Raw genomic sequence first — 26,380 nt, forward strand, 5'->3', positions numbered from 1 at the left:
TTTCGGGGCTGGAGCAGCTCCAGCCATCCCCATAGGGGTCCCACAGTGATAATATGTGGCATTGCACCTTGCAGTACATCAGCCACACTACACTGTATCTCCAGGATAGCAAGCAGCTGTGGCATCATTTGTGGGGCTTAGCTGTATTGGCTTGTAATGACCAGTGACTGCTGCCCATTCATCAAAGTGTGGTGTTAAATCTGAAACCTAAAGATGACAATGTAGATGTCAACGCTGTTAACCATTTCACTGCTGATCATTTTAGAAGAAACATCTAGATGCTATGTTTGTTCTCCCCGCCCCTCCCCCCAGTGATGGTGGATTGCTTCCCACTCCTTCCGAGGTACCAAATGCCCCAGGATCCTGAAAAAAAGGCATAATAAACTGGCCTTGCATTTGAAAAAAATGTATAATTTGTTTACAGTGTTTATTTCCTCATCTACATGTGAACCAAATATCATCACCATTCAGTAAATTAAAATTGCTCATCCTTTTCAATGTCAGCAAGGTTTTTGAACAATATTGATGGGCTTAATCCTTGATTTAATTTATCACAACCTTAGCTATGGAGCCACAGCCACTGTTCCATAGTCCCTGCTGTTTGTGAGCCCTGTTCTGCTTCCATAGGAGCCAGCAGATGTTTTTCCTCTGACTTTAGTGGGAACACAATTGGGTTGATAGCCTCCTAGATTTTTAAGGCCATAAGGGACCACTGTGATCATCTAGTCTGATTTACCTCATAACATAGATTATGTGGCCCCAACGCTGCAAGCGTTTGTGCATTTTAGTAACTCTACACCTCTACCCTGATATAATGCGGCCCGATATAACACAAATTTGGATAGAATGCAGTAAAGCAGTGCTCCGGGCGGGCAGGGCTGCGTACTCCGGCAGATCAATGCAAGTTCGATATAATGCAGTTTCACCTCTAATGCAGTAAGATGTTTTGGCTCCCGAGGACAGCATTATATCAGGATAGAGATGTACTTGAACTCAGGGACATTACTCCTGTGTGTAAATTTTTTCATATGTAAACATGTGCAGGACTGTCTTCTGCACTTCTACAGTTCTAAAGGCTACCAGTGTAAGGTTTCAAAAATGAAAATTAGGTTATTATGTGTATATAATAATTTAGTTCTCTTTCCTTAATATGAAACAAGCTTTGTGGTAATTTATATTTACTTGGCAGTGAAAATGTAAAATTTGGTTTGGCAATTGCATTTAGAAAAACACTGGAAACTCGAGGAGGGGGTAAATTGTCTGAGTCGGAAGTTCAAATTGAAAAATTGGGGCTAGGTGTGAACCTGAATTCAATGTAGTGTTGCAGACTTGTTTACCCAGTCGCTTTCCACTGTTGGTGAACTGACATAGGACGTTTTCTTTTTCTTTTATTAGTGAATGAAAAGTATATTCAGAAATAGTCATCATGTTGAATCGTGTGCAAAAGGCTCTCTTGTACTTTGGTTTCCTAATTGCTCTTGGATGGTTTTTCTGACTGAGCTGACGCAGTCATGTATGTGAGTTTCCTGGCAAATAAAGAAGATGACTGTGTTCGAAAGATATTTCAGAGTGTGAATTCATAGCCTGTCCATGTCTAATCAAGCAATAGAAACCATTAGCCACATGTTCTCCCTTTCCATCACATTTCTTCACACTTAAATGAAAACATGCCCATCCCCGTCCCCCAGAGTGTCACATTTTTAAATGCCCCCAAATAGAAACCACAGGAGTCCGTTACATGTAGTGGCCATTTCCAGCATACAAATCAATTTTCGTTGTGGTGAATAATGCTTGGTTTGTTTAAGGAGGCATGACTGATTTTGGATGAAGGATCCTGTCACTTTGGCATTTTCATGGTTTTATTTATTGCGGACAAACGTATAAAACTTGGTACTGGTCTAAGTGCCAAGCTTAACAGTGGAAATAGTGGAAAGGACCACATAACTACTGATGCAGTAAGCGGGCTTCTCCTTCTAAAAGACATTTTCCGGACTCTTGAGAAGTTGTTATTTTGAGTAACATGGGAGTGAAGGATTTCATCACCTGGCATCTGCTGGCTTTGTTTTTAATTCCATTTTGCCTGTGTCAAGATGAATACATGGAGGTGAGCAGAAGATCTAATAAAGCAGTGACCAAAGTATTGCAAAGTCACCACCAGACTGGCCATAAAGGTTCCAGCAGCAGGGAAATTTTGAGACAGCGGAGTCAACTTATAGAGTCGACTATTGATGATGATAATAGCACTTCTACAGACCAAAAAGCCCAGAGACCAGAGGTAGATGATGTAGCACAGACTACCTCAGACAGAGTCCAGGTACTCTGAATTAATCTTCTAAGAACAACTTTGAAATCGGATTTTTTCTAAGATTATGAAATGATACATTTAAGTAAAGAGGTTTAGTAATGCTGCTTATTGGTCTGTATGCTACTGGGTTGCTTCACAGAATCTTTTAATGAATCGGTAGAGCAAGCAGTGGGGTGGGGGCAGTGAGAACACAGCCAGCAGCCCACTGTTCTGGTGAAACTTTGATTCTATGCAACCAGATATGGTGAGATACTGTTTCTCAATTATTGCAGAATATTTTTTCTAGCAGACTAAGATTTTATAATCTATTTAGGACATTGTTTGCATGTGAAGAGAAATTATGAAATTGGTTAACAGATGATATTCTGAAGGATACTGTTCAGCTGGGAGAAAAAAAATCCCAGTTTACTTGAAATGTATGTATAGAAAAAAATTATCCTTTTGAGCTTGAGAAAATTCATTTAAAGCACTAGCAAATATTTGCAATGGATAGCCTCTAAGGTGGACTTTGTTTTGTTTTTAAATCCTGGCAGTAATACTGCATTTGAGAAATAAGTAGGTATGATATAACATACTATTGTGTATTTGCTGCCCTTTTTAGTGGGAAAAAAAGAACTGGAATTAATGCTTCTTAAATTGACTGTAGAGTTTGCTTTTTATTAGGAATCTCTTATGCATTTTACATAGCATTTTATATAGTCTAGTCATTACCTCCGAGCAAAGGGAAAGTTACCTCACCTGGTCATATGTAAAATGCTGCAATCCAGATTTTTTTTTTTTTAAAAAAAGGAAAAACATTAAAGGGGACAAGATGAAGTTTTATTGAGCAGTAAACAAAATGGAAAGTTTTACATCTGCTCTGGGCTGGAGGTTTTGTGGTCTACTATGTTTTATAGTCAGTAACAAAATGAAAGTTTTATTTCCCCTACTGAATGCAAATCATTGAGTCTTTACATTTCAGTTGACTATTGTTTTTTTCAATCTCAACGCTGGATTCTGAATTTCCAAAAGTAGAAGGAGGCAGAAGTGGGATGGATAGTAATTGTTTCGTGACAAGTAGAAATGAGTTTTGATTTTAGGTAATTGAGATGGGGTCAAGGAACTGAAAGAGATTGAGATATGGCAAAACATGACAATAAATTCAAAATACAGTAACGACATTTCCTACAGTTAAATGGTTATACAGAACAGCATATAAACGTCCTTTGTTACAGAACATTAAATTGAACTTCCATACATAAACAGTATAATCAATGGGGGTATATTATAATGAGCCAGCTAGTGTTTGTGTGTTTCACTTCTTGCTATTGATGGAATACTACGCAACTGTATACCATAGACCCTATCCTGCTAATAATTAAAGAAGGTTCTCCTTTAGCTCAAGAGCTAGTGGCCTGTGCTTTAAGAATTGACTTTTAATTTATTTTTAGTAATATATAATTTAATACAAATTTGTTATACTTAACAAAAAAGGCCCAGTTCAGCCCTCTGACATATAATACCATTGACGTCATTGGGGCTGCATGTATATCCAAGGATATTATTTGGCATCATGTATTTAGATGATCTTTACATTTACAGTAATGGAACTAATTATTAAGCAAGAGGGACTCAGCCAATTGGCACACAGTGGACTTGTCTGCAGGTCGTTCACGTCCACCATTCCTGTGTCTGGAAAATAATCTCTCATGGGCAATGATGCAATCCCAATTCTTGGCTCACTTAAAACTAGATCAAAGACTAGAAAACGTACAATAGGGGAAATTCAGCATAGAATGGCTGATTTAACATGTCTTTTCCATCCCTAGAGACTATGCATTCTCAGGTGGAGAGGCACAAGCTGCTTTTGGGTTCACCCAATTTTGGGCTGCTCCAAGGATCAGTATGACCCTCAGTAGAAAGCAGAGCAGCCAGCAACTGTTTTCCTTTGAGCTGCTTTGCCACCTGCAACAGCTGAGAATCCCTGTAGCTGCATATGCATTGCAGATGTCTTGCCCCTAGAATGCCCCCTATGTGTCCAGCTGTTTCATTCAATGACAATGCCAGGAGAATTCACCCCCCCAGATGTCTAAAGAACTTGTGAGGTGACAAAGAGGGGCTAAAGAGAATAGGCAAGCCCCTCCCTATGCCGAATTTTCCACACTGCTGATAACATACGAGCTGCGTAGCATGATTTCCTCAAGCCCTGTAGCTGACAGTATGTATGGAACAGATATAGATACAATCTTCTTTCTGTTGCTACTTGATATAATTGGAGTGCACCTCGACATACTGGCTTTTTGCTTGTGTTTTTGGTTGTTTATTTATTTAGTTTATTTTGCCAGATGAGGTGAATCTAGAAGGAGCCGGAAGGACGTCCATGCCCTTTTATAATGGGGTGTGCTGGCCCTTTAAGCCTAACAAGGGGCAGAAGACCCCATCCTAGTGATGGGGGTATGAACACAGCTCAGGAACCAGCCAAAATCGGAGGAGAGGAGGTGGTCCTGGGGAATTAGCAGTGGATTGGAAAGATCCCAAGACACTTACTTTAAGGGCTTGGCACCAGGAGCCCTGCTGCACAGGGTGTGGCGGGGCTCCCCTCCCTCCTGCCAATCAGGAAGAGCTCTCAGAAGGAGAGGCATATATATGCCACCTTCCCTCTCAGAACAGGACGTGTGCTGACAGAGGAAGGAAGGCAGACCCAGGAGGCTAAGCTTCTGCTGGAAAGAATAAAAGCTCCATAATCGGCAGGAGCATTGGATTTGGGTACAAGCTATGGGGTTGCTATGATGGATATTGTGTTTTGGACACTGACGACTATCCTGAATTACTTTGGGCTGCTGACCCATTTTCAGAGCTGATGATTATCCTGAAAAAGACTATATGGGGCTCCCAAAGCACTCTTAAGAGAGGGGACAGATGGAGGGTGCTGCAGAAACACCTCTGGCTACAAGAGGGAGCCAGGTGAAAGTTGTCCCTGCCCCACCCAGGTACACCAGTTTGTCCCCCTTCTTATTCAGAACAGAACCCATGGTGGCAGGTATTTATTTAACTTCTTGTTTTGGATAGAGTAAAATAAAACCTTAACGAAAGCCAGAAAGAAATGGGAAAAGGTCTGTATCTCCAGTTATAATTGGTCCACAGGTTAAATTAGAGGAATTTTATTGACTATTTAGCTGCCTTCTAAACTGATAGATTTCCTAGCTGTCAATCTAAGAAAACTCAGGCGTATAATGTTCAGAGATCTAGCAAATATCTTCATTCTCTTGTCTGTCCCTGGAAATCTGTGTGACAGGTGATTTTCACAAGCTACTGAATTTAATTTTAGGAAAAAATTCCACAGGTTTGCCATGCAATAGAATTTATAAGGACTTTGACAAATGGGTCTCAATGAATCTTCAGATCCCATTTCTAGGGTTAGAGAAAGTAGCTTTATTCATCATTCACATTTGTCTCATATCCCCAGATTTTTACTTTAAAACATATTCATTTACACAGAGATCTGTGTTTCCTCAGATTAAGAAAACCTAACCTGAAAATTCTTTGTTTTGGGGGCTTGAATATTAACAGATTTTTCATTCCTATGTCAAAAGATTTTTAAGTCTAATAGGACAAATCTTAGGTCAGAACTTGCCCAAGTACTCCACTGAAGTCAACAGGACAACTTTTAAGTCAGCATAGCAGGGTTTGGCCCACTTTAAATGTAATGTCCTGTTGAATTCTCTGAGAGATAATTATGTTGCATGAGGATATCAGCAATCTACTATCTCTCTTAAAGCTAGGCCCAGATTGCACACTTCCCTACAGAGCCCCGAGGCTGCAAGCAGCATCAGGAACCCCCCTAACTCCCATCTCAAATTTAAAGCAACTGCTTGCCATTTTAACAGTTTTCAGTATACCACAATTCTCTCTCTATTCCTTTCCTCTCAGCTTCTTCTCTCTACTTCTGTCCTAAGACACGAGGCACTCATGGAGTGCTGAAAATGTGACAGAAGTTAGTCACACCAGCCCCTTTTTTTCCTCTAACCTTGCTCTCTTTATCCTCTTTTCTACCCTGCCTTGTCCTTCTCAGGTATTTTGAATATTTTAATCCTATTGATTAAAATGATATGAGTTAGCCAATGACTCAGCGGTTTGTGGACTAGAACCAGGAAAACAAACAGCCATAATTCCAAATGGCTCAGGAAGTTATATTTATCTATAGAGAAACCACCTTTTGCAGTACTGAACTGGAACCACCTCTTGCATGGCCATAGCAGAAGTTCAACACTGCACACTTACACATAACTGTTGTTGACAGGAAGTGAAAAATACCATCTCCAGCTGAAACTGAAGAGAATTTAGGTAAACAGACTGTAGTCATTCAACTTGAATTTCAGATACTGGCTCTAACACAGCTAGTCTTATAAAAAAGGCCATAGAATCCTCAATGATTTCTAGTGTCAGAAGATCTTCAGATTCGTGGGTCAGACAGCATCTTGCCTGCCCCCTGGCTCAATGCTAAGGGTTGATTCTGAACTGGGTCAGAGAGAAGAGTTTCACCTACCAAAGAATCACTTCCTAAAGTACCTTTTAAAAAATTCTTTACGCTCTCCCATCTAAGTATTGACAAGAAGAGAATTAATAACCAACCAGCCATATAGGAAAAACTAAGGATTCTGGTGACATAAGTCAACTGAACCAAATTTGTGTCATTTGTCACTTCAGTAACAGGATGGAATTTCTTTACGTTACCTCATTGCACATTCATTATTTTTCCAATATAGGAGTAGTCTGTTTGAAGCTATTTAAAAAAAAAATTCTGATAGACTAGCAGAGAGGTTAGTGTGTTGAGATTACAAATGAGTTTTGCTCTATTTGGAACATCAGTGTCAAATGACAATGGGAATTGCCAGCTTTTTCTGCAGGTGGTTGGGGAATTATGTGATTTTCAAAGTCACTTATTGAAGAACCTGACGTGAGTGGGTTGCCAAGTCCACCAATTATTAGTGGATTTGGGCTTCTTTTTTCCAAGGCTGCTATTCTTTCAAGTTGCAGATTGTGGGTTTAGGTCTTATTTTCCAGAAAGAAAAAGGAGGAGGTAACCTTCAATGAACTCATCACAATCTTTGTAATTTTACTGAATCAATATGAATATTTATATGAGAACTCTTTGCAGTTATGAAATCTACTTCTGTGAATGTGAAGCCACTTGTGTATGCATAAAATAAACTGGAATTCCTTTGGGATGAAAAGCACTATAAAAATATACAGTGTTATCAAATTTTCTTATACAATAAATGTTGCTGCATATAATTCATGCTAAGTATATCTTTACTGATACATCATTACACAATATGTTATTCATCTAATGAGTGCAAGATTTCCATCATGACACACACACACACAGTATAACAAAATGCCCCAAATGTGTTTTTCCATTTGAGGTTTAGATTTTCAGATGAGCCTGCGTACTCTTGGAAATGCCTGACTCACATACTTGCAACCCCTTATTTATCCAGGCACATCCACTTTTCGTGCAGGAATTCGAGTTTGCACATATGCACACAGTTTTGAAAATCCAGCCTCATATTGCTTCAGATTTAGCAAAGTCAGTTCTCCACATTGAAGACTAAGGCCCTGATTCTGCAGTTCTTTGCATACAGGCTAGCATTCCTGCACCGAGAGCCACGTAAATCTGAGTATTCATGCAGGAATTGTAGTTTGCCTGCATACAGCAAAATACATGATTGGAGACCAAGTTTAAAAGTTCTACCACTTTTTAGTTACTTGATCTTATTTATTTAAGAATATTTTTTCAAGTGGGGAAACTGATAGAAAAATGATGTTATAACTCAAGAACAACTGAAAAAAATTCAAAACCAACCTCTTTAGAGAGAGACCAGGCATGGAAGATATCCGTCTCAAAGGAGAAATGTTCAGAAAGCTTGTGAGCATGTACAAGCAGGGGGCTATAGTGGAGACCCTGCTACCAGGATGCAGATATATGTATAGCAAATACACTCTATGAATGGTTAATTTAAAACCTATGTTTTTGCACTCAGCCCTCTCCAAGTGGACCTCAACATCCAGACTGCAGTAGTTGCTGCCGTGGAGAGTTTGGATTTCGAGGCTATCAAGGGCCACCGGGACCTCCAGGGCCTGCTGGGATGCCAGGTAAAAGTGTCACTCAGATGGATTTCTGATCAGTCTGACTGCAGATTGTGAGTGTGAAAACCAGAGATTGGCCCAAGCAAGCAACTGAGCTTGGATATGGATTTGGATCCAGATCCAAACTTTTCCATAAGCTGTGTGGGGATTTGGAGTCAGGTTTTATGTTCCAATCTAATCAAAACCAATTGCTAATAAAATTAGTGGATCCATCATTAATGAAAGTGATGTGTTTCTTATTGCTCGTAGGCCAAATTCTGCTCTTTGTTATCTGAGTGACACTTCCTCTGAAATTAAGGGGATGTGCCCTATGATGGATATTGCTTTTGTTTTCTTTGTTTTGCAAATGATGATTTGTAAATTTCCAAGACAGGAGCCTTTTCTTCCCTAGATGTGCTGCAAACATTTACAGAGGAGACACACTTACACTTTATTCCCCCATGGAAAACTCACTTTTGTTCTTTCTTTCTTGTCTTTTTTTATGTCAAATAAAAACCAGTTTGACAGCCAGCATATGAATTCTCTTGGGCATAGAAAAACACAGCACTCTAGTAATGAGCAGAATTTGGTCCAGTGTTTTATGTGTGTGGGTAGGAAAAGAGAGGGAGATATATGGAAGGTGAAAAGGTGATCAGACAGCGGGTTTAGGTTTGCTTTAGCAATTATCTTCATTAAGATGATTTATAACACAATTGTGGTACATATAGGATTGTGTCACAGTCTGGGTAGCTTGCCTCAACAGCCTGGCTTTTTTCTTTTTACTTATTCATTCACTACTTTCATTCTTTCTGCCTCTTTCTACACATTGCTGATAGTAACTCTGGTTCTGGTATCCCTATTAAATATTTCTTTAAACAGACTGTTGATATGCTGGTGGTAGGAGTTTCCAGTAATGGTGAGGTGTGTGTTATATAAAGTGTTTAAATAAGCAGCTTTGGCTGGCAAAAATGTAAAAAATAACATGTTACTTTGAAATTTGTTGGCATTAGCCTGTTGTAAATAAGATTTATTATGTGAATCATCCATCAACCCTTTACTCTACATAAATACTGTATAACTCTACAGACATAGGGGAACTGTCATGGTGAGGCTTTTCACACAAAAACATAACTTTGTATTTAGGGAAAGTAAAGTCATAAATATTTGGCAGCTTAGAAGATGGTACAATGTTTTGCATTATACCCCTCTCCCCCGCCCCACTGACCCCAAGTCAGTATACTGCAAATACATAGGATTGTATTTTGCAATATAGACCTATTTATGCCCTCGTCCAATGTGAAACTATAGCTTGGCCAATTTCAGTGCTGATTTACAATCACACCAGCTAGATCAATGTCCTTGCATGATATTAGCACAGAATCTATTTGGCTCCTGTGGGGGTTGGACCTATATAACTAAAAGAAGACTCTATAGCAGGGTATTGGCAACCTATGCCACACATGCCAAAGGCTGCACGCGAGCTGATTTTCAGTGGCACTCACACTGCCCGGGTCCTGGCCACTGGTCTGGGGGGCTCTGCATTTTAATTTAATTTTCAATGAAGCTTCTTAAACATTTTAAAAACCTTATTTACTTTACATACAACAATAGTTTAGTTATACATTATAGACTTATAGAAAGAGACCTTCTAAAAATGTTAAAATGTATTACTGGCACGTGAAACCTTAAATAAGAGGGAATAAATGAAGACTCGGCACAGCACTTCTGAAAGGTTGCTCAACCCTGCTCTATAGGGTCAGACTCGGTGTTGACTGACAACACATCCTATGTGATCCTAACTGGAGTCACTGTATCTGTGCTGGTGTTTCACACAGCCTTATCCACTGTTATCACAGAACTACAAGCACAGAGATTTTTTTATAAGATGCATAAATTAGTTACATTCATTGGAAAAGGACAGTCCAGTTGTTTGGGTGTTATAGTGGGACTTGGAATAACTAGATTCCAGTCTCTGTTCCATCAGGCTTCCTTTGGGCACATCACTTAGCTATTCTGTGTTTTAGTTCTCCAGATGTAGAATGGGGATATTAATACTTCCCTGCCTCACAGAGGTGTCATGAGGATAATTATACTAAAGATTATGATTCACTCAGATACTACAGCAGTGGTTTCCAAACTTTTGAGGGTCTTGCACCTCCCAGCCAGGGCAGGGAGTGAGACTGTGTCTTGGGAGAGCCTGGGAAGACACAGACAGGGTTAAGGGGACTGAGGTTGGGGCTGCAGCTGGGGGTGGGTTTGGGGCCAGGAGTGGGGCCATGGTCAAGGGCCGAGGCTGGGGGTGAGGGTGGGAGCAGAGCTGCAGCTGGGCTGTGGTGGGGTCCAGCAGCCAGGCCCGGGGCCTTGTGCAGCTCCGCTCCTGGCCTCACCCCCAGCCTCAGTCCCTGTCTGGGAACAGAGCTGCAGCCAGTGGCTAAGGCTGGAGACTGGGGCGGGGCTGGGGACAGGGCCCGGTGCAAGGCTGGGAGCCAGGGATGTGGCTGGGAGTGGGACCAGAGCAGAGCTTTTGACGGGGAGGGGGTGGGTGGTACTCCCTCCCTGTCCCGCATGGGAGCTGATGTGGGAGCTACCGTACACCCCGGACATTCCTCCATTCCCCCCTAAGGGGGTGGGTCCCATTGTTTGGGGACCTCTGTACTACAGCAGTGGGGCCATATAAGTATCTTACTGATGTTAAAGGGTAATGCTACATGCAGTGTTGTTGTAGCCGTGTTCATCCCAGACTATAAGGGAGACAAGGTGGATGAGGCTATATCTTTTACAGGACCAACTTATGTTGGTGAGAGACAAGCACTAAAGCCACACAGAGCTCTTCTTCAGGTCTGGGAAAGGGACTCAGAGTGTCACAGCTAAATACAAGGTGGAACAGATTGTTTAGCCTAAGTAGTTGGGGTTGGGAGGAGGAGGAGGAGAGGGAAAAGGGGTGGTGGTTTAATGAGTTATAGATTATTATAATAAACCATAAATTCATCCCATGATTTTTAGTAGCTAGCACAATTATGAATTTAAGTTCCCAGGCTCATCATTTGAAGGTGGTGTGCAGGGGTCATGAATGCTGGTCTACAGGGTTCTCAGAAGCTAGTAAGTTCCAACCTGCCAGCCAGCAATGTACTAACAGGTGCCAGAATAGAAGATGAACTCAGACAGAGGACTCCAGTCCTGGGATCTGATTAGTGGAACACATGTAGGTCTTGACTGGTTCATAGAATCATAGACTATCAGGGTTGGAAGGGGAGTGATCACATCCCTCGATCTGCTGGCAATGCCCCTACTTATACAGCCCAAAATGCTGTTAGCCTTCTTGGCAACAAGGGCATACTGATTCATACCCAGTTTCTCGTCCACTGTAACCCCTAGGTCCTTTTCTGCAGAACTGCTGCCTAGCCATTCGGTCCCTAGTCTGTAACAGTGTGTGGGATTCTTCTGTCCTAAGTGCAGGACTCTGCACTTGTCCTTGTTGAACCTCATCACATTTCTTTTGGCTCAATCTTCTGATTTGTCTAGGCCCCTCTGTATCCTATCCCTACCCTCCAGCATATCTACCACTCCAGTTTAGTGTCATCTGCAAACTTGCTGAGGATGCAGTGCACACCATCCTCCAGATCATTATTGAAGATATTGAACAAAATCAGCCTCAGGACCGACCCTTGGGGCACTCCACTTGAAACCAGCTGCCAAGTAGATATTGAGCCATTGATCACTACCCGCTGAGCCTGATGATCTACCCAGCTTTCTATCCACCTTATAGTCCATTAATCCAATCCATACTGCTTTAACTTGCTGGCAAGAATACTGTGGGAGACTGGATCAAAAGCTTTGCTAAAGTCAAGGAATAACATGTCCACTGCTTTCCCTTCATCTACAGAGCCAGTTGTCTTGTCATAGTAGGCAATTAGGTTAATCAGGCATGACTTGCCATTGGTGAATCCATGTTGACTATTCCTGATCACTTTCCTCTGCTCTAAGTGCTTCAGAATTGATTGCTTGAGGACCTGCTCCATGATTTTTCCAGGGACTGAGGTGAGGCTGACTGGCCTGTAGTTCTCCAGATCCTCCTCCTTTCCTTTTTTAAAGATGGGCACTACATTAGCCTTTTTCCAGTCATCTGGGACCTCTCTCGATCACCATGAGTTTTCAAAGATAATGGCCAACGGCTCTGCAATCACATCTGCCAACTCCTTTAGGGCCCTTGGATGCAGCACATCTGGCCCCATGGACTTGTGCTCATCCAGCTTCTCTAAATAGTCCTGAACCACTTCTTTCTCCACAGAGGGCTGGTCACCTCCTCCCCATGCTGTGTTTCCCAGTGCAGTAGTCTGGGAGCTGACCAGTTCATGAAGACAGAGGCAAAGAAAGCATTAAGTACAAAGAAAGCATTGAGTACATTAGTGATAGAGGATGTGGAAAAAGCTAGGTTGCCTCCCTCATTCAATAAGGGGCCCACACTTTCCTTGACTTTCTTCTTGTTGCTATTCTATTTAAGCCAATGATAGGAACAGGAAGTTCTCCATGAACCTAGGTTTCCTCTGCCTACATCTGCTTCCCCAGCAATACCTGCTCCCATTGCCTGCCGCTGACTTCCAGGTAACCTGCCTCTGCCTGCCTCCGGACTGTCGGTTTTGCTCTCTGGCCTGTCTTGGACTCTGACCTCCTGGTGTGTGATCTGGCCTGACTCCTGCTCTGACCATTACGTTAGATTGCCCATGTCCCAATTGTGAGAGCAGGTTTCCTTTTAGGATGAGGACGGTGAGGTCAGATATAGAGTGATTGCTTTGTGAAAAGCGTTCATCTACAGATACGGTGCTTTTGTCTTGCTTTCTTGTCAGTTGCCATAGATGGTTGCTCAGTAAACTAGCAATTTCTCAAGTAAATATTGGGAAGTGTAGGATATTATTACAAATAGCAGTTACTGTCTATGTAACGGGGACTGTTATCATTTTGAAATTAAATCAGCGGAGTTTCATCTTGGATCCTTGGCCTTTTCCTACACTTATCTACAGTAACGTAAGCAGCTTTTTCAAACCTAACTAGTGAACCATAGACTGAAACATAGACAGAATTGGCTGCATTAGCTGGCCTGTGAAAAACTCCCCGAAGATCATCTAATTCTTTGCCCAAATCACTTTTAATTGTGCAGATGCATTAGAAGGCTATTAAGCTGCTTTTTGGGGTTACTTTGAGGAAGAACACAGCCGTTCAAACAGCGAGTCTTTATTCAAAGGGAAAATCCAAACAAATCCAAACTGTTCAGTGGACTTAACTACCAAACCACCTTTACTTTTGAAAGCCCTGCAACACTCTGTTCCCTAGCAGTCCCCAGGTCCTCTACTATTAAGAGCTAGCACTAAAATCAAGCAACGGCCTGAGAAGTCTGCATTTCATACACCGGCACCTAGGTCACAGGATCCTTATTCCTTAAAGGTATTTGCACTTCCTTTTTTCAAGTCCTCCCCCAAAATCCTAAAATCTCTTATATCCACCAGGTTAGCCCCATAGCCATTTTTTATTCCTTGGTATCTAAACGTGGTATCTAAACTTATTATGCTGAAAAGAGGTTTTGTTATAGAGCTGGGGTGGGAAGGGAAGCACCTTGTCACAGATATGATTTGTGAGACAGAGAGATTATTTGAACTGACCAGAAAGCTTTGATTGTTTAAAGGAAATCATGGGAACAATGGAAATAATGGAGCACCTGGCAATGAAGGAGCCAAAGGTGACAAAGGAGACAAAGGGGATCTGGGACCAAGGGGAGACCGTGGTCACCACGGACCAAAAGGAGAGAAGGGTTACCCTGGGATTCCACCGGAGCTTCAGGTACAAAGTCTTTAGCATGTGTTTTACAGTATAGCTTTCATTCCCCTCTCAAAGACAGTACCCAATGACCACAATACAGTTATAGATCAAGCCCACTTGTAACTGAACAACAAGAAGTATGGTGTGATATACACTCTATTTGTCATTATTGAGAAACCTGTCCTGCAAGTATTGCCAGAGTCATCCTGAAAAAGTGTTGCCAGGTCATGATCTATCTTTATTGTAAAAATCAAACAGAGATATGCATTTTGGACAGAGGATAAACCCCTCCAACTGGAATACCTGTTTATTGCCAGTTTTCAGGTAATCTGCACATGCTAAAAGAACAGTAAATGACACAATCACATTTTTATTAACATGCAACAAATACATATTGGTGCACTTTCTGGTTCATGTTAAAAAAAAACAACCAAAACAAGAGGCACCAGGGTCCAGACTTTTACAGTTATTTAGGTGGCTACTCCAGTCAGTGTTTCAAGGCATAAGGGACAGATATTTAAAGGCCTAAAGATGCAGTTATGATTCTAATGGGATTATCAAAAGCATCTAGGCATTTCTGAAAATCCCACTAAGCACCTATTGGCATCTTTAGGCACCTAAATAGTCCTAAAATTTGGCCCTACGTGACTTAGGGCTTGTCTACACTTACATTTCATAGCGCTGTAACTTGCTGGCTCAGAGGGGTGAAAAATCAACCCCCTGAGCACAGCAAGTCTGAGCGCTTTAAAGCGCTAGTGTAAACAAGCTCCGAGCGCTGGGAGCCGCACTCCCTGGTGGAGGTGGATTATCAGGAGCGTTGGGACCACGTTCGCACTTCAAAGCACTGCCTAGGGAGTGTTCCCGCGACAGTGCTTTGAAGTTTCCAGTGCTGCCATACCCTTAGAGTGCTAAGTTAATTTTCAAAAGTGCCTTAGGAGCCAGGGGCGGCTCCAGGCCCCAACACGCCAAGCGCGTGCTTAGGGCGGCATGCCACGCGGGGTGCTTTGCCGGCTGCCGGGAGGGCGGTAGATGGCACTGGTGGACCTCCCGCAGGCATGCCTGCAGAGGGTCTGCTGGTCCCACGGCTCCGGTGGACCTCCCACAGGCATGCCTGCAAAGGGTCTGCTGGTCCCGTGGCTCCAGTGGACCTCCCACAGGCATGCCCGCGGGAGGTCCACCAAAGCCACGGGACCAGTGGACCGCGGAACCAGTGGACCCTCCGCAGGCACGCCTGTGGTAGGTCCATCAGAGCCACCTGCTGCCCTCCCGGCGACCGGCAGAGCCCCCCCGCAGCATGCCGCCCTGCTTTGGGCGACGAAATGTCTAGAGCCACCCCTGTTAGGAACTTGAGGGCTTGTGTATATGAAGAAGTGGTACGTGACAAGTTGAGGGGTAAACAATGGACCACCATGCCCTGCACTAACTGTGTGGACTCTGCTGCTGCACACTAAAAGTTCTTTAGGCATGCTGATCTACTCCTGGAGTAGATCAAAATGCACTAGGAAACTTTTAGAGTGCAGTAGCAGAGTCCACACACATAGTGGATGGCATGCTAGTCACTGTAGATTTACACCTCAGCTTGCTGCACACTAACTGACCATCTAAACAAGCCCTAAGTCTTGCTGAAAGTCAATGGGCCTTGGGGGCATAAGTAATTAAGTCATTTTTGAAAATTGGACATAGCCGTCTAAATCACCTCAGCCTTGCAGTGCTCAGAGGACCAATGCCAAAATTCCTTTAAAAATCTGGGCCCAAGTGCCTTAAGGGCATCCATCATCTATAAGATCCAGTATCACCAGCACTGTTTCCTGCAGCGTGGCCAGCACCAGCCTGGTGCACCACTGAAGGGACTAAGTAGAATATACAAAAGGAACCTAGACGCAAACATTCCTTAACTTCTGGGGGAGGAAAAGTAGTTTGAGTTTACAGACCCAAATTTTGTAATCTGGTCCCATCTTTAATTCAAAGTTATGGTTCCACCACAACCATAACTCAGTTACGTTTTTGCATATGCATAAAAGAAATGAAAATGAACAGCAAATACACCAGTACAAATTGCTACATATGTGCAGTGTGGTGGCAATAACTTTTTAATTTCCTGTAATTAAATTCTCAGTCATAATGTTGCATCAAAATAGAGTTCTTATACTGAATAAAATGCAGCTTGAAAATGTTTCCAAAACTAATTGGCATTTATAATACAGCAAAATAGCTGGAGAATGCTTATAAAGATCATTAGCTGGGAGGAATTTTATGGTAGAATGATTTGAAAAACATCCTTCTTACAATTATTTTCCTTCTGGGTAATTTTCTAACTTTGAAGTTAGCTATCAGAACTGTTACCAATATATATGTTCTGGTGGTAATTGAAAACATTGCTGAATAACTGAATATCATGCCATCAGTTTTTAAGTAGAATTTCCCCATTGCTTGTAACAAATTGTTTTGCTTAAAAAGCATCAGCCCAATATAGCCTATAGTTTCTAAAACTAGATTATGCTTCGGAATGTTGGAGGGGTAGGGAGAGAAGGGGAAAATGTTCCCATGTATAAAGCTTTTAAAACCAGGACTATTTAAAAAGAGAATGAATCTATTTCTGATCTGCTATATTGAAACGAGACAAGGTGGATGAAAGGCATTATTCTTTACTTTTCTGGTTAGCTCCAGGAGAACAGATTAGAGTTGATTAGAATTTCAAATGGCATTTGGACAAAAATTAATCCATTGCATAAAATATCACTCTGTAACTACTTCACATCAACACATTAACTTAGCTGAGTTCACTTTTACCAGCTTTCCCATCTATCAAATGCATGTGGGAAAAGGGAATTCAGCTCAAACTGAACTTCTTTGAATTTCTGGTGTGGGCTTAGGATTTCAGTCACTGGATCTGAACCTACTCCTGTGATTTTGATTCTTTGATTCTGAAGGGTTCTTTTTTCTGGTTCTCATGAAAACAGCCTTTCCTATGAGACTTAATGCTAATAATAAATACTTAGCGCTTATCTATATGTCTCAAAGCACTTCACAGAAGTTAAGTGTTTTGCCTAGCAAGTTTGTGGCCTTCTAGGACCCACGTCTCCTGACCCTCAGTCCTATGCCCTGTCCGCTGTCCCAAGCTGCCTTGAGATCACAGAAACTAAGAGAGGGCACATTTCCCTGCCTAGGCAAAATAGTCATTTTCTAGTATCTTGTCCAGCGTAGTTTGAAATGTCCCAAATGAGGGGACATCCACCACTTCCCTTAAAACATTCTTCCACAGCCTAATATATCTCTCTGTCAAGAAGTTTCTCAATCTAAATTTCCCCTTTTCTTAGTTTCATCCCATGATGTTCATCCAGGCAGCCTGAGCTAGCATGGCAAATGAAGCTGGAGCAGGTGGCAGAGGATGAAGAATGTTGAACCTTGGACAGTACAGCTTGAAAGGCCCTAATCACATGGCCTCAGAATTGCTTAAGTCATTTCTGATTGGTAGCTGGAAAAACACAATAATATGTATGGGGTTTACTGAGCCTTATTTACAGCTAACGTTGAGTTAAAAGCAGTACCTGAATTAAATGGATTTGAGGAACCTATGCAAGCCAATGTTATCATGTTTATGCTAAAATACCATATATTACGTTATAACTTTTCTATCATATCACTCTAAGCTTTTAAAGTAAAAGTGAAATCGAAAACTAAGGCCTTAACCTGCAAACATTTACCCATATGGTGTGCTTAACTTTATATACACACACATGAATAGTTCCATTGAAGTTAAGGAGCCTAGTCCTCCTGCAATTTGATTCAATAGGAGTTTTGTTACTGGGGTTTAACGGCAGTTGGATTAGACCCTAAAAGAACATCTCTGTGAGGAAAATAAATATACTGCACATGTCAGAAAAAAGCCTGTAGATCGTGTTTTTATATTCATCCTTTTCCTGCTCATTAACCACTAGTTAAATCAGACGTATATTTTTATAGATTGCATTCATGGCTTCTATGGCAACCCATTTCAGCAATCAGAACAGTGGGATAATCTTCAGTAGTGTTGAAACCAATGTTGGAAACTTCTTTGATGTTATGACTGGTAGATTTGGTGCCCCAGTGAATGGTGAGTATTTATAAAGCAAAGTAGTGTAAATTTCTGTCTGAAAAAGTGTCAGTCAGATGTTGATTAAAAGAAAGATCTGGTCCCATTAAAATTAAAGGAAGTTTAGCTATTGACTTCACTAGGACTAGAATTTAACTTCAAGTACTCTTGGCTTTGCCTCAGTTTGGGGAAGTTAGGAGTTCAAGACAAAGCTGAGGGAACTTTAAGTAGTAATTTTTCAAATAGAAGCAACTGTTATCTGTCTTCATTGTGGTTCAAATCTTTGAGGTGAGTTTTTAAAACATGACTTTGGAGTTTATACACGGGGGAAAATTTATCGCCGTAGAGACTGGAGATGTCCTTTTATCTACAGAACAAGTAGAGCATGGGAGGTGACAGTGCAAATTCTAGCACACTGTCCTGGGAAGGTGCGACACCCCTGCTCTAGAGGGACGATTTTTAAGAATAAGCACATAATTTGCTCTCTGTGCCTGGTTCTCATTTGCACTGTAGCCTGGTCTACATACACAAGCTGTACTGCTTTAACTATACTTTAAAGTGGGCACAAATCACATTTCCACTCATTGTAAACTCCTTTACACAGCCAGAGCTGCAAAAAGTGGCTGTAACGTACATGAGAATCCAGCCCTCTGGACCTGTTTTCGCTCTGATCCTACAGACGCTTACGCACATGTGTAACTTTACTCATAACAGTGTCCCCTAGAGGTTAATGGAGCTAGTCATGTGAGCGAAGTTATGCACCAACTTAAGTGTTTGCAGGATCAGATCCTTAATCCTGAACTTCTTATCTACAACCATACAGTGATGTCAGTCATAGTGGGTTCCTGTAGATACCTGCCTCCCTTGCGAGTGGAAGGAAATCACATGTGCAAATCGCAAGAATATGGGAATGAATATTAACTGATGATTGTGAGTCAGGAATTATTTCTAACGAAGGTATGATGAAGAATTTGAAATTACTTTGGGTCATTTTGCCACTTCCTTCAGATTGATGAGTGAAAACAAAATTCACTCTGCAGGACAGTATACACATGGAATTTACCACCCACACTGACACATGGAAATCATGGCTAACTTTTCCATGTCAGGCCCAGGATTCTGCAGCAATCTCTGCCCAGGCTGAGAGCTCTGCCCAGACAGAACTCACAGCAGGATTGGGACCATAGTCTCTAAAGTACAGTACTTTATTTTCCAGGCCCTGTCGTTTATTATTGTGTTTTGTTATTTATATCAAAATAGCACTCACAATGTAGCTAGATACTTTCCAATACAGCAAAAGATACAATCCTGGCCCTGAAGAGCTAACATCTAAAGAAGACAAAGGGTGAGCGAAAGGGACACAATATACAAACAAAGTGATCAGGGTGATTAGTGCCATGTGTCATGTGTGTCTACATTTTTTAAAATATATGTTGTGGAGACTGTGTTAAGAGGGGAAAGCAATGAGTTGATAGGAGCAAGGAAGCAGGAAAGAGAAGGGAATGGGGGAGGTCATTGGACTGGATGTTTTAGTCATTTCCTTCTCAGTCTGGGAGGGAAGGCTTTGCCATTTTTAAGTAAATATATTTATTTGGAACTTGACGTCAGTGATCCCCTGTGCTCAGTGGAGAATCAGGTGACTGAATCAAATCTAGGTCTGGCTAAAGTCAAAGGGAAAACTCCCAGTGACTTCACTGAGGCCTGGGTCTGGCAAAATCTCCTCCTGTTTTTAACCAACAAACCCGTCTGCGGAATGTACCCTAGCACCTACCTATGTAAAACACACATGCATATTGCTCATGATATCTTTTTCAGGGGTGTATTTCTTCACCTTCAGCATGATGAAACATGAGGATGTGGAGGAAGTGTACGTGTACCTCATGCACAATGGAAATACAGTTTTCAGTTTATATAGGTAAGTTGAGAGATGTGTGCTCTTCACCATGCTAGACAGATTTGCATGGATGTTGGTTCTTACTACACATTTTGGAGGGAATGTGGTAGTATGAAACACATCAGAAAGAAACTGCCTGTGGAACGTTTGCCTTCCTAGATTCCTAGTTGTGTGTCATTACTAGAGATGTGCCTGAGACTAAAATTCAGCCTTGGTTAGAATTTCCCCACCATTGGGGAAGGGGCTAGTGATTTTGTCACATACACAGAGCCCTGGTAGAGTTCCTCTTTGGCTGGACACTCCCCAGGCTGTTGTTTGGAATCCGCCTCACTGGGCCCCTAGTACTTTAAGCCTCTTGAGTCTGAACAGAGTCCAGGCAGTGCCCCTTCCTGGGGGAGTCTAGGCGAATTCTTGGGGTGCAGTTCCTCTGTTTAGCACCCCCTCTGAGAGCAGAATCCCCAAAGTCCAACTGCCTAACTCTTGGGATCAGTGGTGACCCTTCAGGCTTCATGTAGCACACCCACTTTCAGAAGGGCAGCCATGTGGGTGCTTTGGGTTTACAGTTTAACTCTTCAGGGGCACACCATAGCAAAAGCAAACACACACACGCAGACTTCACACAGGATTCTAAACACCAATACTCTTTACTTAGCAGTATGCAGGATAGGGGAAGCAAGCACATCTGTACTCATCTCCCTGCCTCAGGGGAGGCCTCACCAATTGTGGAGAATTCTTTGGCCTTAGTGGAGTCCTTTGCTGTACTAGGATCCTCCTTCAGAAGCTCACGGATTCTCTTCAGGATCCTTTTCCTCAATATGGGTCAGTTAGTTTTCTCTCACTTTGGCTGGTCTCTTATTTAAACAGCATACTCCAGGTACAAAAGCATGCTCCTCTCTCCTGCCCCAAGCTTTCTATATGTCTCTCTGAGGCCTCATGTTTATATGTCACCTACAAACACCTGGTTTCTTTATTCTGCTGAGGGGTACTTTCCTGCTTCAGCCAAGCCCTTTGTTCAAGGCATTTCCACCAGAATAGGCAACCACGAAGATTTAATGTCTGACTGTTGTCCCTGGTCTGGCAGAGACTGCTACAGTCCCTATCTGCAAATGGTGAATTCCACAGCCAGAATTTATACATTGTACATAGATTCTCCAAATGGTCACAGTTTTGATCTGGGATTTTGATCTAATGGTAACAGATAAAAATAACAATATTCATCACCAGTTGAGTCTGATGCATGTATAGCACAGCCCATCTAAATGACAGCCTTACTGAATGTTACAATAAAGCAAGTCACACTAAAGAGAGATGAAGTTTCAGCTACAGTGCTATGGATTAGTAAGAAGGCTAAGTGCTGCACATGATGTCATTGTGTCACAGGGTGGCTCGGTCACTACCTGGTGTGCCACATTGCCTGGCCTCTTTCTTGGGCTCTTAACCACAGACACACACCAGCTTGTTACCCTTTCAGCATCTGTGTATTTGTTCTTCCCTTGCAAAGTATAACAGAGCATATTGCAGACTTATAGCAGGAGGAGACTTCCATGCAGCTTTTTCTCCTTAGCCCAGCCTCACCCTCTGAGCTTCCTCCTCTTATATCCTCCCAATTACTGAGTCAGTTGCCTCATTAACCTGACAATTGCCACCCCAGGGTCAGTAATCCTCAGCAGAAACTGATTAATTGACTCTGCACCAACCTCAGTGACCAGGATGCTGTTAATCGTGTCCTGTCACACATTGCAGAGCATTTATCTCAACTAATCAGATTTTGAAGTTTTTATTTGACTCATGCGACTGGGAATCGTAAGCCCTTGGCTAAATCCAAAAGAACAGACTTTGAGCTCAGTCACTTGTTCATCATATGGTTCAGAATTTGTAGATAGCTGGATATGTGCAGGACTGGCGCTAGGGTTTCTCGCTCCCTAGGCGCACGGCCATTTCGCCGCCCCCTGCGCTGATCCCACAGCTCCGGTGGAGCTGCCGCAGTCATTCCTGCAGAGGGTCCATTGGTCCGTGGGTGTGGTGGAGCTGCCGCAGGCATGCCTGCAGGCGGTCCACAGGAGCTGCGCCAGCAGCCGACCGTCCGCAGGCCTGACTGCAGCAGTTCCACCGGAGCCGCGGGAGCAGCCGACTGTCCGCAGGCCTGACTGCAGCAGTTCCACCGGAGCCGCGGGAGCAGCCGACTGTCCGCAGGCCTGACTGCTGCAGCTCCACCAGAGCCGCGGACCAGCGGATCCTCCGCAGGCATGCCAGCGGCAGGTCAACTGGAGCCGCCTGCCGCCCCCCCCGGCAAAAGCCGCCCCCTCAATAATACTGGCGCCGTAGGCGATTGCTTAGGCTGCCTAAATGGTAGCGCCGGCCCTGGATATGTGAGAAATCTGGGGATCCATTTGTGATGCTTCCCAAGCGTACCCAGGGTTGTGAGTCACCTTATTACCCCTCTGCCTCCAGTTAGAAGAAGATTTTCTTGTGCTGAACTGAATGTCAGCTCCCAGACACTGCCGGATTGTTAGCCACCCAAACAATCTCCTTGGGGCTCTGCCAGCCCTTACATTGTCTTGCAGGTTAACAATAAGTGCACCTCAATCCCTGAGCCCTCTTTCCCTTGTAGCCACCCCTTTAACCATAGGACATTCACAGAAATTACCAGGTAAGCTGTCCCCAAAGGAACAGTGCACCCACCAGTTTAATTCAACTGAGGATCTGCTTCAGTATAACATAACAGCGCTGAGACATACTTATAGTGAAAGCAATAAATTATTTATTGTCATAAGTTTATTATCAAAGGCTAAGATTTAACAGAGAGTGAGTGAAGATAATACAAACAGAGATGGTTACCTATAAAAAAAAAACATAAAATGTAAACCTGGGTCTCCACTTACCACTAGCTATCTGTCCAATGTAATGAAGTAATTTTCCTCCAAGGATTAGTCCAGGGGTTGGCAACCTTTCAGAAGTGGTGTGCCTCGTCTTCGTTTATTCACTCTAATTTAAGGTTTCGCGTGCCAGTAATACATTTGAATGTTTTTAGATCTCTTTCTATAAGTCTATAATACATAACTAAACTATTGTTGTATGTAAAGTAAATAAGGTTTTTAATATGTTTGAGAGGCTTCATTTAAAATTAAATTAAAATGCAGAGCCCCATGGACCGGTGGCCAGGACCCTGGCAGTGTGAGTGCCACTGAAAATCAGTTTGTGTGCTGCCTTTGGCACGCGTGCCATAGGTTGCCTACTCCTGGATTAGTCTTTTGCAGAACTAGCTGGTTTTCAGTCAAACCAGGATCCAAGCACTCATGAACCTTCTCTTCTCTTTCCAGGCTTTCCTTAGTGAATGGGTGCCAAAATGTCACACTGCATTCTATTTATATTCTTCAAGGTTCATTTCTCCCCCTGCCCCCCAAGACAAATGCTAGTACCTCCCCTTTTCCCTGTTTACTCTGTGTTTAGATTTGGCTTTCATGACATTGGCCTACAGTGCCTAATTTACATAGCCAACTGGGAGACAATTGAATAAACGTCTTCTGTCTGACTCAACACCTGCCTGTCAACCCTGCCTTGATTTACAATTTAAAACATAATACACTGAGCAAAACAATGTGTTTTTTAGGCTTAGCATTTTCTTTTAGGTGACTTACTTGACCATTGTTGACAAAAGAAAAGCTTAACTCTTTGTAAAATATTCATTTTTAGCTATGAATCAAAAGGAAAAGCTGACACATCAGGAAACAGTGCAGTGCTAAAACTTGCCAAGGGAGATGAAGTTTGGCTGCGAATGGGGAACGGAGCACTCCATGGAGATCATCAGCGTTTCTCCACCTTTGCTGGGTTTCTTCTTTTTGAAACAAAGTAAAAAAAAAAAGTGCACTTTTAGGCAGCTTTTTTTTCAAGCTGTTTTGTTTTTTTTCCTGGTCTGTGGCATAACGTTTTAACATGGTAGGATCAGGAAAGCTTATCCTGATGCATTGTGTTAGTATTCATGTCTCAGAGGTGTTGAACACATTGGGTAAATGACATAGATGCTATTTCTCTGAAGGTACATTGTCACCTGAGTTGCACCTAATGGACCGTTACATGTTTCTATTGGGGGAGCCAAAAAACAAAACACCCCCCCAATAAAAAAAAATGGAAAAAAGGGAGAAAAGGTTTTACAGAAATGATTTAGAAAGTAGTTTGGGCAGTTTGACCCACATTTGGTGTATAGATAGATTTAGTTCAGTACGTCAGGAACTGTACAATCCTTACTTCATAGTCCTTTATTCATTCATTTATTCAGTCCTCCATGGAAACTGGCTGTGAATAACTGAGTTGGCTCAGCTTCAGGTGATAGGGGATTTAGAGGAATAGGTTATAGAAAAACTTTTACAAATAGAAAAAATGTGAAAAAAAAAGGTATTTAGGGATTCAGGTGATTGCCCCACCCTCTTGAACCTTTTTAAGATGATCTTGGTGACTTTAGTATAGATTTCTAGTATGAATTTACCTGCTTCAGGAAAAAAATGCAATGGTTGGATTTCTTAGCTTAAGAGCAGCTCAAGGCAGAGGTTCTTTGGCCTATGTTATGCAGGAGGTAAGACTAGATCAGCAGTTCTCAACCAGGGGTCCAGCCAGGGCCCCATGTGGGGCCAAGAGCAGGTTTCTGGGCATCTGCCAAGCAGGGCCAGCATTAGACTCACTAGGGCCCAGGACAGAAAGTTGAAGCTGTGCTGTGCAGGGCTGAAGCCCAGGGCCCTAAGACTCACCACCCAGGGCTGAAGCGAAGCCCGAGCAACTTAGCTTCATGGGGTCCGCTGTGGTGTGTGGCCTCAGGCAGTTGCCCTACTTGATACCCCCTAATGTCAGCCCTGGCTTTTATATGCAGAAAAACAGCTGTTGTGGCACAGGTGGACTGTGGAGTTTTTGTAGCATGCTGGGGAGACCCTCAGAGAGAAAAAGACTGAGAACTCCTAAATGATCATAATGGTCCTTTCTGGCCTTCTAATCTGTGAAACCTGGTACAGCAGGGTACTAGATTTCAGGACGGGGCATATTGCCAGAGATGTTTGGAATGCACCATGAGCTGGAGAAGCAGGTATCTCATGGAGCTCTTAAAAGGATGTACATTTTAATACCCTCAGGTTTACTTACCATTTTCCTCACAGTCTTTTCTGGAAGTTATGCCTCAAGGATCCAGTATTTCAGGAAAGACATTGCGGTATGGCAAACAAGTAGCTACACTAGTACAGTATTTAGCTGATAAATTGAAACTTTAGCTGGTTCACTAGACCTGGCCACACTAAGCCTGGCTCTGGCCATTTTTGTTATTCCACAGTCTTCACAAACATTAACATTTGTCCTCCGTTCTTCAAGTTTGCATTACCTGAAATCCTGTGTTACCCTTAACTTTTATTTTAAAACTTACTAGCAGTTCCAAACTGGCTAACGTAATAATGATGTCTAAATACATAGTTTTTCTGCATGTTCCAGCTCTTCTCCCACATTGATGAAAGGGTAAGCATCTTAACTGGTGATTTGCAATAGATGTAAGGTGCCACTAATATATAGCAAGCAGGTGGGATTAGCATGAGTGTAAATTCTGAATCCTAGCAATATTTCTTAGAATAGGATAGTGATTACCTATACCAGTACAATAGATTAATGAATTTAAAATCTGACTTCTATATTTAAATCACCTTGTACTCATTCCTAGTCTATGTAAATTACCTTTTAAAAATGGGAAAATATTTTCATACTTGAACAATAAGGTCGTCATGATTTTTATTTTTGTGCATCAGTGATAAAATATGGATTTTAATTAATTAACATCTAATAACTTTAGGTTTTGTCTGTGTATTTAGTGCAGTGTTGTACCAAGAAGAGTTTTCAGAATCTAAAACCATGTTATTTTAAGATAGTATTTTGGTACTGTTTTGGCATGCCTTAAAATTTAAAAAAATCATATCACAAAATCATGTTAATCTTATTCTTTTGGAATAAGTATATTAGGCACATGTGATATATGGCTACATCCATTAACTCTATTGGGATGAAAATCCTTTGTGTTTGTTGAAAATTCCATTTCTGGTTGTGTTAAGAACATTTGCTTACTTTGTTATACACACATTTACCTAATAAAGGCTAATAGTCACAAAATTATAATGGATTATTTATATCTATATTTACTATGTTACATGAAAACAGCCTAAGTACA

At 42.1% G+C, this 26,380-nt stretch overlaps 1 protein-coding gene across 2 annotated transcripts; it reads left to right on the top strand.

Moving 5' to 3' along the window:
- The first annotated feature begins 1,886 nt into the window (after positions 1-1,886).
- Positions 1,887-26,380, top strand: C1QTNF3 (C1q and TNF related 3). 2 transcript variants are annotated; one of them, XM_030566795.1, is made up of 6 exons: positions 1,887-2,314; positions 8,329-8,440; positions 14,091-14,245; positions 18,188-18,317; positions 20,112-20,211; positions 23,884-26,380. In XM_030566795.1, exons 1-6 carry the CDS (start codon positions 2,021-2,023, stop codon positions 24,041-24,043), a joined length of 951 nt encoding a protein of 316 aa, XP_030422655.1. In that variant the 5' UTR covers positions 1,887-2,020; the 3' UTR covers positions 24,044-26,380. The 2 variants fall into 2 exon arrangements, with proteins under 2 accessions (XP_030422655.1, XP_030422657.1); XM_030566797.1 differs by having other exon boundaries at positions 1,887-2,104.

Source organism: Gopherus evgoodei, chromosome 6, assembly GCF_007399415.2.
Source record: "Gopherus evgoodei ecotype Sinaloan lineage chromosome 6, rGopEvg1_v1.p, whole genome shotgun sequence".
Lineage (NCBI taxonomy): Eukaryota > Metazoa > Chordata > Testudines > Testudinidae > Gopherus > Gopherus evgoodei.

Bases quoted from the DNA above. Each gene is read 5' to 3' on its own strand.
- C1QTNF3 (XM_030566795.1), top strand. From the start codon at position 2,021: ATGGGAGTGAAGGATTTCATCACCTGGCATCTGCTGGCTTTGTTTTTA. The intron at 8,441-14,090 runs GTAAAAGTGTCA...GATTGTTTAAAG, and splicing joins AGGGCCTGCTGGGATGCCAG to GAAATCATGGGAACAATGGA. The intron at 14,246-18,187 runs GTACAAAGTCTT...ATATTTTTATAG, and splicing joins GGATTCCACCGGAGCTTCAG to ATTGCATTCATGGCTTCTAT.